The sequence below is a fragment of the Buceros rhinoceros genome, unplaced genomic scaffold (assembly GCF_000710305.1).
Source record: "Buceros rhinoceros silvestris isolate BGI_N320 unplaced genomic scaffold, ASM71030v1 scaffold23489, whole genome shotgun sequence".
NCBI lineage: Eukaryota > Metazoa > Chordata > Aves > Bucerotiformes > Bucerotidae > Buceros > Buceros rhinoceros.
This window is the reverse complement of record NW_010432416.1, coordinates 1-13,473: the sequence shown is the minus strand read 5'-3', so window position 1 is coordinate 13,473 and position 13,473 is coordinate 1. Positions and strand designations below refer to the sequence as shown.

General features: G+C 41.5%; 2 protein-coding genes across 2 annotated transcripts in view; one reads left to right on the top strand and one right to left on the bottom strand.

The window, feature by feature from the left end:
• LARP6 (La ribonucleoprotein domain family, member 6) overlaps nt 1–1,285 on the top strand; it is a gene marked incomplete at its 5' end in the record, with an annotated part of 2,500 nt that extends 1,215 nt beyond the window's left edge. The window contains one exon of the mRNA XM_010143778.1: nt 215–1,285. Within this exon, the coding sequence (XP_010142080.1) occupies nt 215–1,285 (1,071 nt within the window). The remainder of the gene's footprint in view (nt 1–214) is intronic.
• A 3,892-nt stretch (nt 1,286–5,177) lies between these two features.
• Nucleotides 5,178–11,979, bottom strand: ADAL (adenosine deaminase-like; the record flags this gene model as incomplete). The annotated part of the gene is made up of 9 exons (XM_010143777.1): nt 5,178–5,383; nt 6,726–6,826; nt 7,309–7,447; nt 8,446–8,526; nt 9,231–9,357; nt 9,822–9,903; nt 10,460–10,547; nt 11,274–11,334; nt 11,849–11,979. Coding segments are annotated over 9 exons (1,002 nt in total), but the record flags the coding sequence as incomplete, so codon positions are not given.
• Between the last annotated feature and the right edge of the window lie 1,494 nt (nt 11,980–13,473).

Genomic DNA, 13,473 nt, shown 5'->3' with positions numbered 1-13,473 from the left:
CAGGTTCAGCAGATTCAACGGGACGTGAGCTTTACAGGAGCTCACTGGTGCCCATTATAGCAGGAAAACTTTACTTTTTCACTCAAGTCTGCCACACGAAACTTAAATCCACGTTTCTGTTTGCAGAGTGGAGATTACATCTGCCTTACACTTTCTGTAATTATTTTGAGTGGGTTTGATCATTTGCACTGCTTAACCTGTGTCTGTCTTCAAGGTGAAACACCTTACCCATGACTGGAGAACCACAGCCTATGCACTTAAGTACTCAGACACTCTTGAGCTCAATGACGATAACAGAAAGGTTAGAAGAAATACTCCAGTTCCACTGTTTCCAAGTGAAAACCTCCCAACCAGGATGTTACTGGTGTATGACATCCACATGATTCCTGAGTTGCAGGCTCTTAACAAACAAGAAAATGGATGCATGCAAGAAAAGATAATGGAGCATCTCCTCAAAGCCTTTGTAACTTTTGGTGTAATATCTTCAGTTCGTATTCTGAAGCCTGGCAGGGATCTACCCCATGATATCAGGAGGGTCAGCAATCGGTACACCCAGCTGGGAACTCAGGAATGTGCAATTATAGAATTTGAAGAAGTAGATGCTGCTGTACGTGCTCATGACTTCATGTATGCTGAAAAGAAAGAGACTGGCATGAAAGTTGTCCTAATAGGCATGAAACCTCCAAAGAAAAAAGTTCCCAAAGACAAGACCCGTGATGAAGATACCAGCAAGAGTCTTAAGAAGCCTAAATCCCTTAATAAGAGAGTTGAGGAACTTCAGTTTGTTGGTGATGAATCTTCAGCAAATAGCTCTTCTGACCCAGAGAGTAATCCTACATCACCACTGTCAGGGCGCAGAAGTACTGCAACAAATACTACGAGTAATTTGAGCCCCATCATTCACCCAACCAATCATTTGAGTCCGAATGTGTCGCCCAGATCAAGTCCTTGGAACAGTCCATCTTCACTAAGAAAAGTAACCAGAAAGTCTCCCCTGGCTGAAGACAGCAAGCTTAACCCAAGCACTAGTCCTGAAATTCCCAGGAAATGTACAGATTATTCCTCCGACAGCAGTATCACTCCTTCTGGTAGCCCCTGGGTACAGAGAAGAAAAGCTCAAACTGTAACCCAAGAGAAGAGTCCTGTCAGTAGCCCCATGCTGGCTCGGAAAATACAGAATGCAGATGGTCTGCCTGTAGGGGTGCTGCGGCTGCCTAAAGGCCCTGATGGCACTAAAGGATTCCACAATGGATGCGAAAGAAGGAAAGCTATAAAGAAAGAGTGAATAATTCTATTTAAAAGAATATATTCCACAAATTGGTTAACTGCTTTTCTTCAAGCCCGGTGAGAAACTGTCACCTGAGTGACCGAGCTAAGTCAGTATTTAATTTTATAGGATTTTTTATTCATATATAGACTTTATCATTTGTATATTTGTATGTTCACAGAATCACAGAACAGTTAAGGTTGAAAGGCATCTCTGGAGCTTGTCCAGTCCACCTCCTTTGCTCAAGCAGGGTCCACTACAGCAGGTCAGTTATGGGTTTGAGGATCTGCAAGGACAGAGACGCTCCACCTTGTCTGGGCAGCGTGTTCCCATGTTCAACCCCCACACAGCTACAAACAGTTCCTTAACGTTCGTTTGAGCCCCTTTTCCTGCTACTGGGCATCGCTGAGAAGAGCCTAGCTCCATCTTCACTCCTTCCTACCAGGTATTTAGAGACACTGATGAGAACTACCCCAAGCCTTCTCCAGCCTGAGCAGCCCCAGTTCTCTCGGCCCATCGTATGAGAGATGTGCCAGTTTCTTAATCATCCTACGCGCTTACCGAAAGCGATGCCCTTATCTGCATCATTATTTTTAAAATGTATTAGTTTGAAATGCCTAAATGTAGAAACAGGTGTATAAGTCATTCATTTAACTACATTATTTGCAAAGCTGCGATCCTGAAGCGCAGCATGTAAATGCTTACGGGCTAGCGGCTGTATTATGGTAAGCTGCGGGGTGCTACCAGCCTCATCGTAAGGAATGGAGGTTTTGGAGACTTTGTGTTTGTCGCAAAAGGAACTCTGAGAAACTTGCTACAGCGAGCAGTTGCTCTCTGCTTGCATACATCTCCAAAGACAGTATTGCGAGGTAGGACCAAAGTGTGTGCTTTGATGTGATGTGAATAAAGACTCTTGAGCATTGGAGACTGTTCTGTAAGTGTTACACCATCAGATGGAAATAAATTATTAACTCCATCTAGTTCTATTTTGTTTACTTTAAAAATGAGCTGCACCTGAACAGATACTTAAACCTCAACTTACACCACATGAAATTCTAAAAATAGTTACTTGACATTTCCACTGCATTCAGGATTAAACAAAAAGATTAAGTCCTCCGTGCCATCGCTGATGGTTACTGTGGTGGTGGTGGTGCTTCCCTCCAGCTGTATGTCCGTCATTTTTATACGATGTTCTAAACTAAATAATGGTTATCTCACGGTTAACCCTAATTTAACAAGCAGGCTCAGCAAGCAGCATTCTTACCTGAAGCCAAAGGAGGAACCTGTGAGCTTCTAAAAGTTACACTCCTGAAAAACAGCCCAGCAACAGTAGGAAGGTTTCAGGTTCTAATGGACAACTTCATCATGCGCAGTTCCCAAATTCTGATCAGGTGATGATTCTTCATTCCAAAACTTCTCCACATCCTTTCCAACTCCCATTTCCACTCTAAAAGTAACATTTCTGCACTGTAAACAACTGCAGCACCACACAGTTACTGACACCAATAAACAGAGACCCCCAGGTTCAGCGTACCAGTGTTTGGCCACCCAAGTAAATTCTTGGTTCTTCTACCTCCCACAAATGAAATCCTCCAAGTTACCTCCTGACTTCCATTACCAGCCGAGGCGCTAAAAATACTATTAAACACAAAGTGGTGGGTTTTTTAAATCAGCAGCACATCTGCGGGTACCTAAGTGACAGGGTAAGTACACTCAGAAGAGAGATTCCCTAACTCTAGATTACATGTAACAGCACTGGTTCACTATGTATCCAGGACACTCGGTTACCTGATAACCGGGGGAGGTTTTTCAGATTGTAAAACTATGCAGCATCCCTGTGTCACCGTGGACCGAGCTGTTGGGGGGCAGTACTACAGCTGATGCAGGGCAGTATTTTGAAGTCACTTAAATGGAAATATGGAGACCTCTGTGTAATAGTCCACGTTAAAAACCTCTAAGACACTGGATGCTTGCAGGAAGAAAAGGAGGTTGAAAATAGCATTTACCAGGGAAATGCTCTCAGAATGGAGACATCTGCCTTAAAAACCAAACTTACTTCTACGTAACAGAGTTTGAAAATAAAATCTCATCAGGCACTAATTATGAGCCTTATTCTGCTTTAAAAGTGTTACACTTAGAGAAAATGAATGCTGAGGATGACCTCTTAGTAAATAAACAGGAAGTTGACAGTTTTTCTTCACTAATAACCCTAACACCATGTTACTGTAGAGTTGTTAGGCGGCCATAGCCTATAAAAATACTATAAAACTTATTTTACAGGAGAATGCCATCTCACTTGGCTGTAAGAGCACTTATGCTGAGACTAAGCTATACGAAACGATAACATTCCAGAGAGCTGCTTAGCTGGTCTTCAGAGAGCTTTTCAGTAGGAAAGGAAAAAGAATACATTTACCAGAGTCGTTATTGTTGTAGGAAGAAAACACAGACACACTTCATCAAACAGCAAGTGATAATGCAACTTAATCAAACAACAACAAAAGGTAACTGTGATCAGTGAAACTATTTGAGAAGTAATTTTAACATACTGTTCATAAATAAAAAGTCAGCATGCTCCACATAATTTTCCCTCATCTCCAAAAGGAATGGTTTCTACTTGGAAAACGTTCTGTGGAAACCTCGAGTAGCCACAGACACACTAACTCCTTTCCTTCCTTGTTCTGCAACCCACCCCCTGCCCAAACTTTTTCCTTTTCGTTTCTTATTGCCACTTTGGAGCCAGAACTACTTTATGCTGATTGTAGAAAAAACAACCAAAACAGAAGTCATGACCAGCTTCAGTATCGTCATATTTCTATTCCGCCTGCCTTGTAAGGCCCAGATGTTTGCTTGTTCACTTAAGCAATGCAAAAACACTCCAGGTATGAAATACCTTCTCTCTGGGTACTGCCTACACTGGTGAGTAGTATCTGGTGTTAGATACTGTTGCACGTGTATGTTCCTATCGGTTCTGGTATCTCAAAACATACGTGCACCCGCACAGAGCACGCAGGGTGAGCCCTGTCACTGCCAGATCCAAGGAGCACCATCTCCTCTCAGAAGAGAAGCGGTGCCCCTCGCAGACAGCAAGTCCACTCCACTCCGGGGACTGACACTCACCAAATCCTGCAGCAGGTCACACCTGCTGCTCTTCTGCAGATCTCAAACACAGGCATGCACATCCACACGCATGCACAACTGAAGCAGTGGTTTCGAAAACCCAGCTGAAGCTATTTTTATTGCTTTTTTACAAGAAACAAACAGCAATTCTAAAAAGCATTTTAAGAACGAGAACCTCTCCCCCAGGTAGCTCACAGTTTGCTAAGGCATTCAAGATTCTTAACTCCGACCAAGTATTCCCAGTGCTGAGTGCATCAACAGGCACCGCCGCTTTATGCCACACAATCCACAGCAGCTTTCAGTCGTACGTGTACACCAGTAAAAACAGATGCAATATTTCACTCCTTTGGGACAAACACTCCATTCTCCCTGAGTTTGTGCCTGTCTTCACAGTCAATCAATTGCTCAAAACTTCTATTTCAGAACAATACAGAAAGCAACATACCCACCGTACATACACACTGCTTGGTGCAATGTTGCCACCAGAGGCTTTTCAAACCTAACAGCTGTGCCTTTATTCTGTTCTGACTCTCAAATGCTTGTAAGTACAGTGACATAATTCAATGCATCTTTTTTTTAATGTGGTATCAACTGGAGAGAAATTCCAGATTTGGACTTTGGTCACTGGTTGAGAACCCTTCTCAGCAACAAAAAACGTTTACTTCTGTTCCCACTGACAAAGGATGCATTCCTTCATGTTGCACAGACACAGTTTTTGGGCTGGACTTAGAAACCTGAGGTCTGAAAAAGCCAGGGACTTCAGTAAAAACTGCTTATTAACTAATACCCCCAAGCTGATTAGATTGATTAATCAAACAGAGTTGGCTTCAGTTTACTCCACTGTTCCCTTAGCTTTGCTTTTACTACATTTGAAGCAAAGATATAGTTGATTGATTCATAGGAAAGATCCCACATCTGTGATCGAGTCAGATTAAATGTTTTTGCCACCAGCTCGTACTCCTGCGACAGATCTGTTGCAAAGACGCCTTTATCATCAGTCTGGAGTTAAATCGAAAGAAAAGAAGAAAAAAAAGTTTAAATTAGTTTCTCTACATCAAAAAGGGTTTTTTCTACACATTACAAACCAGTGTTACCTTGCTGATTTACAGTTTATTCATCAGTTCTTTCATCTGTTGGTAATTATTTCATACTTCATTTGCCTTATTTTCACTTAAAATCAATAAATTATTCAAAAGCACAAGAAAACTTAAAGCGATGGCTCAATTTACCAAGAAAAGAGGATTTCCTTTTAAATTGGCTAGAAAGACGGCTATCAAATGACGAACACGTGCAAGCTACATCAGTACACGCAGGTCTCCTTATTCTCCTATTTTTCTCTTCCTATTTTCCCTCTCCTCAGATCTGGGAACTAGGGCATACTCTGTATTCCTACATCTTCGGGAAGAAATTGCCTCGCCCTCCGCACTTCCTGCCAGCTAGAACTGTTTGCTGATACTGACTGAAGCACTGGGCTAAGCATCAAAAACATATGATGAAAAGCCACCTAGAGATAATGCCTCTAAACGGAGCGAGTTAGGATTACGTAAGGGTTAATGAGATTACCCATCTGCAACTCAACAGTGTCCTTGTGTCCCCCCCCAGAAGAACGCTAACTATATCCCGTTCAGGCACTGCAGTATCTCCTACTACCACTCCTGGTTTTCTAGGTCTTTATGGGCAAACTGCTTTCCTACAGGACTTCATTGGTATCTAAACTTCTCATAACTGAAAATCTCAGAAACGTTCTCCAGTCATGAATTATTTTTCACCTAATACAACAGAGTTCGAACTCCGTAATAAATACTTTATACAATAACGGATTCAGGCTTATCTGAAAAATAAGCACAACACTCTGATATATACACGTACACACACATGCTTGGACAATGCTACGAATTATAGGGCTTAAACCAATAGGATGACTGTAAAATCTGGCCAACGCCAGCAAAAGTACTTGGCACCTCAGCGTTTAAGGATCTTAATTAGCTGTCAAGAGAACACAACACAATGAACACCCAGGTAAGCACAAGCTTCCATGCAAGCATCAGACCAATGTGTGTAAGAGAAACCGTTAAGAAGTTCACTGCCTGTACAGGCGACACCTTATCGACACAGAAGAAAAGGTCTCCCTTTACAAAAAAGCCAAGATAAATACTAAAAATCCACTTTGCATTAGAAACATTTCTCAAATGAATGTTATGATTTCCTATATGTAGATGATCTGCTGCAAGCTCAGAAACCGTTAGCAAGTCAGCTCTGTTCCACAGAAGGAGATACACTTCTCTGATTTCACACTAGTTTGGCTCTTGCTGAAATAGGTGGTTAAAATAAAAAAACTTACGCAAAGCACTGCAGGGTGGCCCATGTTGTACCAGTAGCCAAAATGGTGTTTGTCGCAGGAAGGCACTGTTTGCGTTTTGATGTTTGATGTCATGCAAAGTTCTAAGGGAAAAAAAGAAGAAACAAGAATAAGTATCACAGCAAAAGACATGATATTGGGCACATTTATTAACTTACACTGGTTCCTGAATGAGAACTAAAATCAGCTATTGTTCTTTCCTGGAGTTCCTATGCTTCAAATATTTGGTAATATCTTCTGAGGAAAGTCTGGTAATTAATTTCTTCTTAACTACTGGCTGAGTATGAAATTTAGGGAGATTGCAAACCAGACTCAGAACCACCACACAGCCTTCCACAGTAACTCGAATTTATGACGCAGCTTTGTTTTCCCTGAGACATCAGTTGTTGCCTGCTGTCACAATATGTCAAAACCACAGCAGCGTTACCAGCGTACCTTCACAGGCAATGCTCTCACACACACTGCCACGTGTTCCTGTCACCCCTCAGAGTCACCAGATCAGTAGTACGTATGATATGCTGAAATCTAGAGATCACCAAGTCATTTTATTAACTTCTTTTCTTACCGATAGGTATACAGTTCTTTCGCACAAGTGGCACTAACTCCTCTGAACCTGCTGTTGCAGAGTTGAGGAATGTTCCATGTCCAATTCTGTCAGGAGGCAGGCCCAGGAGAATTTTGGTCTCCTCTTCTTGATTTGGAATCTAGAGAGGATATATTTTACATTCTGTCAAGGCAGCGTAAGGGAGCACATTAAATAATAACAATGAACTTCAAGTTCTATTTTCACAGCAAATCTTACCCAAAAGAAAGTGTTACTGAGACTAAATACCTGCACAACTACCCTGTAAAGGAAGAATTAGTGCATGAAAGTGACTCTCAGCTTGGAATTACAAACCAAAGTGCCATAATCCTAAATGGGTATGTAAACTCTGACCATCGCTGCTTGCAGTTCTGAAGTACTTTCAGTTGGAGGCCTCAAATCAACGTTTTCTGCTTCAGTTTCAAAATTACCTTGTTAAGAAAACTGGTTTTTTGCTTGTTTTACAGAGGAATTAAAAAAATGGTGCATGAAGAACTTAAACTGCAAAAGGTCAAAACTAATCAACCAAACAAAAAAATGAAACAAAACCAAAGTCCACTGAGACATTAAGAAATAAGTTTTCAGAGAAGCATGCAGGAATGTCCTCCAAAAACCTCCTCAATGAAATAGAAATAAGTATAAACAGGCCTGTGATATCTCATATCATGCTTAATTTCCTGAAGAAATAAAAATATTTTCAGTTTTTATCAGACTCCTCAGGGTAAACGCCAGCCACCACTTGAACAGATTGTACAGGGAAGCCCATCTATTCCTACGGGTACAGGCAGAGCTAACAGAACTACTCGTGAAAATGTGCAAATTTTACTGTATGTGACTTCTGATAAAATACCAGGAGGAAAACACTGGCTCTCTTGGAGTTTCAAATTCACACCTAACCCCCCAATAGATACCGTACATTAAAAAATAATTTGACAGTTCTGATTCAGAACAGATTGTTGAAGACTTCTTGCTTTCTTCTCTCTTGTCAAAATGCCCTAAAAGCCATTACTACGTTGGCCTGAGAAATTCGAAACACACAGAAATTAGTTTTACTTTCATCAAGGGCTTCATAAAATGAGAATTACAGAGAAGGCCAAAAAAAAAAAAGAAAACTTTTACCTCTGAAAGATGCAGTGCCAGTTTTAGACCTGCTTTTTTTGCTTCTGAGAGTGGTTCCAAAAAATCTTGACCATGTCCTGCCTTGAAGACAGAAACACATCAGCTTTCTGCAGCTTGTTTTACAGAACTCCTCCTATTACCATAATTAAGAAGCCTAGCAATAGCAAAATAGTTAATTCAAATATAGTCACATTGAATTATCTTTCTTTTCCCTATTACTTCAGTTTTTAATGCAGCAAATCACAAAACATTCTGCTGCACGGACACAATTTAGACAAACCGGTCGAACGTCGGTAGTTCCGATGACGCCCAACACTGACAAGCCAATGGTCTTGATATTGATATCCTTTCTACAACCGGCACCTTGAGCTATTTCATTTCAACCTGACAGCTATCCTCAAACATTTCTGCATTCTTAATACGCAATAAGCATTTGGTGCATCTAAACAAAATTTTAACAGGTGTCAACTTGCAGTATTATTTCACTTGCCTCAACCCAGTCAGTCTGGCTGGGACAGTTTAGTAACAGACGCTTCCCAGACAAACGCTACTTTTCAGCAGCTCTCTTCTCAGTGCCATGTATTAATCTACTGAATCTTTGTTAGACTCTCTGTCCCGTACAGCAACAAGGATTAACCTGGTATCAAGATGACCAGCAATCCATCCAACTGGCAACAAACACTAGACAAAAACTTCTAAGAACAAAGTATGATTTGAATGGCTTGCTGTTGCACAACACTATATACTTGTGTTCAAGAACTGCCCAAAGTAAAAGAAAAACTTACGGTGGGATCACCACTGAGGTCTAGTCCTACTACGACCCCGTCAGTGGACAGAAGGAACTCTTCAGCAAGTTTCACAGTCTGCTTAGCAACTGCCGGGCCACCCCTTCTGTTGATTGCTATTAACAGCCTAGGACGGAAATGGACATACAAGTTAAAAACAAGCTGCAGTATCAGGAGACCCACAAATCCGATACCAACAAAAATGGCACTTCACATCCTTCCCGGCTGTGTATAAAGAGTGTTTCTATAGGAAATCTGTTCAAGGACTGAAGGTAATCTTTGCAATGAATCTAGGCTGTGAAAAAGGCGTCTTTAATGCAATTTCCACCACAAACACTGCTTTTCCTGAAAATGTTGCAGAGAATGGACTGTCTTAGAGCTGAAAACCTTTACTCAGTTTCATTCTCTGTCAGGAAAAAAGAAGGTGAAAGTTCAGGTTTCCACATGAATTACCATTTCCAGTCCATGTAATCTAGTTCAAACACAATTTTCTTTCCCTCACAGCTGCTCTGTAAACCTCTCTGCAAACCATGACTGCTAATCCGACTACACAAAACCTTGAAACAGAGGTACTCCGTGTGCTTTATTTACCTTACGTCTATATCCAAGCCTTCTTCTTTAGACTGCTTTATACCCTCCAGGATGGTTTCAACATACATCCTTTTGGTCATACCTACAAACACAGGTACACATTTGGAATGAACATACGTGCATTCATTTTATCATGTCGCAGTCCCAGCTCTTCGAATGAAGTTTCATTTTGTACCTTTGGTTTTAGTCCACAGTCTCCTAATCTACAGTTCTAATTTTGTTTACAGATACAGCTTTACTTTGAAGCATACGTTTGAATTAAGCCTCCTCCTAAGCATCTCAAAGAAAGAAAATAACTTAGTGTGAACCAGAGAGTGGCAACAGGACTTCTCTTAAGCGTACCTAAAAGAAAATTTTTAAAAACTCAACTAACAAAAAGGAAATATATCAGCTACTAAAAATAATAGCGACCTGAGATGATGTCATACTAAAGTGAACAACCCAAATTCTTGGGTAACAGAGTTATAACCAACACATGTCTGTTCTCTCAGTAAAGTGACATGTTTTTACATGGTTAAATCTGTGCTTTCATATTTAAAGTCTCCTTTTATTGAACCAATTAGATTTGACTCTACTTGTTACTAACTGCATTTTATAGTGCACCAGACTCAGAAATTAAAAACCAGAACAGACTGTACCTGTGGACTGTTCTTCTCTAGGAGTGCTCCTCAATTCCAGATACTTGACACCATCATCAGCAAATTCTTTAATAACATCCTTAGTTATCTGATTAAGAAACAGGGTATTCGACATCATGAAAGTAATGCTTAGAGTTGTTTATCTTTTCCTTTACAACTAAAAGAACCAGTTATTTTCTGGTGTGAAACACTTGAAAAATTTTCCGGCCCTGTGTGTTCTTAGTGCTCTCCATGTCTGGAAACACTACCCCAGGGCGGGTACCTTCAGTCCCCCCAGCGACACCGCAGAGAGCTCAGACAAAGGAGAATTTCCCAGTCTGAACAGGACCTTTCACAGGTGCCGTTCCTTTCTGTAAGTCCAGCAGGCTGCCTAAAAGCCCCTTTACAGGAGGGAAGAGGAGGACACTACACCAATTTCCGCTCCCAATCTTCATGGCAGGACAGTTCTCCTTGCCAGTTTTGTAATCTGAGAGGAACAAAGGGCAATCCTAGTTCCACAGGCTTGGTCCATACGAACCAAACAGGAGACGACAGTAAATCAAAGCATTGGTAACGAGCAGACATCACCTTTTTAAGAAGTCATCAGTCCAAGCATCTGAGTGGTCATAATGACCACCACATTGGAAGCTCACAGCTTTCTCAGCAATTAAACATGAAAGATATAAATTCCTGTGTTTCTAAGTTAATGTGTTTTATAATAATAACTCTGACCTCCAGCTGAAGGTCAGCATTGTTGACATGGTTACTTGGAAGCCAACTAATGTGGACTATGTGTATTGCTTGCTTGTTTTAAGCAAACTTTTTATTAACTTACCAGTAAAATATCTTCAGTCCTAGTGGTAATCTGATAGATGATCTGAAACATCTGAAAACATCTAAAATAAAAAGTTAAAAAAATTAATTGGACAAACACTGAAGGGTAAAACGATTTTTTTTTTTAATCTGTGCTTTGGAAACATAGTCACCGTGCTCAACTAACCAGCCTGTAGCTTAAGATAAAGACCATCTGAATGGCAGTTTCTGATTTTAGATGTTAACAATGCATTTGCACAAAAAATATTAATAGCACAAAACTTTTTAAGTGCAAGGGGAAACATGAAGTTTCCAAAGAAGGACACTACATTCAACTTTCTCTGAAGAGTATTTGCTACAAGTGAAAAATTTTAATCCTTTAAAAGGAAAATTAATCAACATGAGATTTTAATTTAGTTTGCAAATATCTAAGGAGTTCTTCTGTAACTACAAGTAGCAAAAAATTTGACAGACTGTACTACAACTGGAATTCCAGTATTTGCATATGGATTTGCTCTGTCAGCGGACAGGGCCGTACATTTCTCTGTTTTGAACTTAATCAAAAGACAGTCAATGTCCTGGCATGTGTATACTCACTCATCTAAGGTTCTTTTCTTTCCCTTGTCAATCACAGTCATTCCATTCTGGATCTGAAGATCTGGCTTCTGGGCCATAAGTTTCTTCATAGTGGCAGTACTGATACAGCCATTCAAATGCGCATGAAGTTCCTAGAGAAAAAAAAAAATCCTGTGGGTTCATGTCCCGTGAAAAGGATGGCTTCTGCAGCGTGTTTCTGTGACCGCTCCTGTGTTGTACGTTACTGCACTCTGGTTTGAAGGTAAAGGACCAGTATCCCTGTGTTTGGCTAATAATTGTGTCTTCATGCTTTTGCATGCACCGGTTCAGCTGACTGTCCCATCTGTTCCTTCTCGCTTGGTGGGCTGTTGTTGGCACTGATCTCAGAGGGAGCACAGCTGGCTCAGGAAAGAGCTCTCCAGCTCCCTGCTGGAGTGGTGCAGGGCAAGAGGAGGAGGAAGCAGCAAACCACTGCCTCAGTGTTAAGAAAAGTATAGTAAGGATTCAAGAACTTTCCCCACACTCTACAAGTGCAACGTATGTGTATATTGTTCTAAACCAGCAACATCTGTGTATCCACTCACCTCTCCTTGTTTCTGTACTTTGAAGTTTTAACTCGCACGAGAAACCCATCAAGACGCTACCTCTACCCGTCAACAGTAACTGGAGTAAGTGTCCTCCACTGTCCGACACTGCTGCCTTTCTCTAGACAACCTGACTTTGGGCTCCAAACCTACAATCCTCAGCTCTATTCTTCACCTTTGCTCCTTCTTATTATCTCTTGGCTTCCAACACACGGATCAGGTCCCTAGTGCCCTCCCAACATGTTCAGAATGCAAAGCATGTGCTTTGTTACCTTCCTGCTCCAGGAACACATTCCTTCTCAATAGGAAAAGTCAAAGAAATACTTCTTCAAGCCTTTGTTTTGAAAACACGTTGAAATTGTATCTCCTTCAAGATTTAATTACTGTGATTTTGTGAAGTATTGTATTTCAGATTCCTATTTTAAAGTATTACTTTCACAAGGAGAGGAAAAGGGGTCAGATTATGTTAACCTGTGAAGGTGCACAAGTCCAGCGAAGCCCCAGGAGCTATGGCTGCTTACCAGGTGAGGAAATCAAGCCAGGTACCTGCTACTGCTGCAGGAAATTCTGCACAGTCTTACAAGTGAAGTACCTCACAGACATTAACCCTGGAAAACACCCTGCTGAAGAGGAGCATGAGAACAGAAGGGAGGTGCACTTTGATGTGGTGTGGAGCGTGCACCTGTGCAGCCGTCCGCTCTCCGCTGGGTACGTGCCGTTTGCTGTCTGCAGGGCAAGAACGGTAACACCGATAAAAGGCAGTAACACGCACCGACAGCACAGATGCGTCAAAGCAAGGGGCACCCTTTGGGACACGGGGAAAAAAAGCGTTATCGGAGGCAGACTTGTCGGGCCAGCCTCGGGGACGCAGGACAACAAGTAAAGATCACGCTCAACTGATTTAACTGCAAGACGATTAGACACTAAGACCTGCAACAAGCTGGACCGGCAAACACCTGCCGCGCTCTCCTGGGGGATGAAGGACCTCCGGAAAAACGTGCGTGTAATGAACTCCGAGAGGAGCAGCAGCAGTCTGTCTGTCTGTCTGTCTGTCTGTCTGTC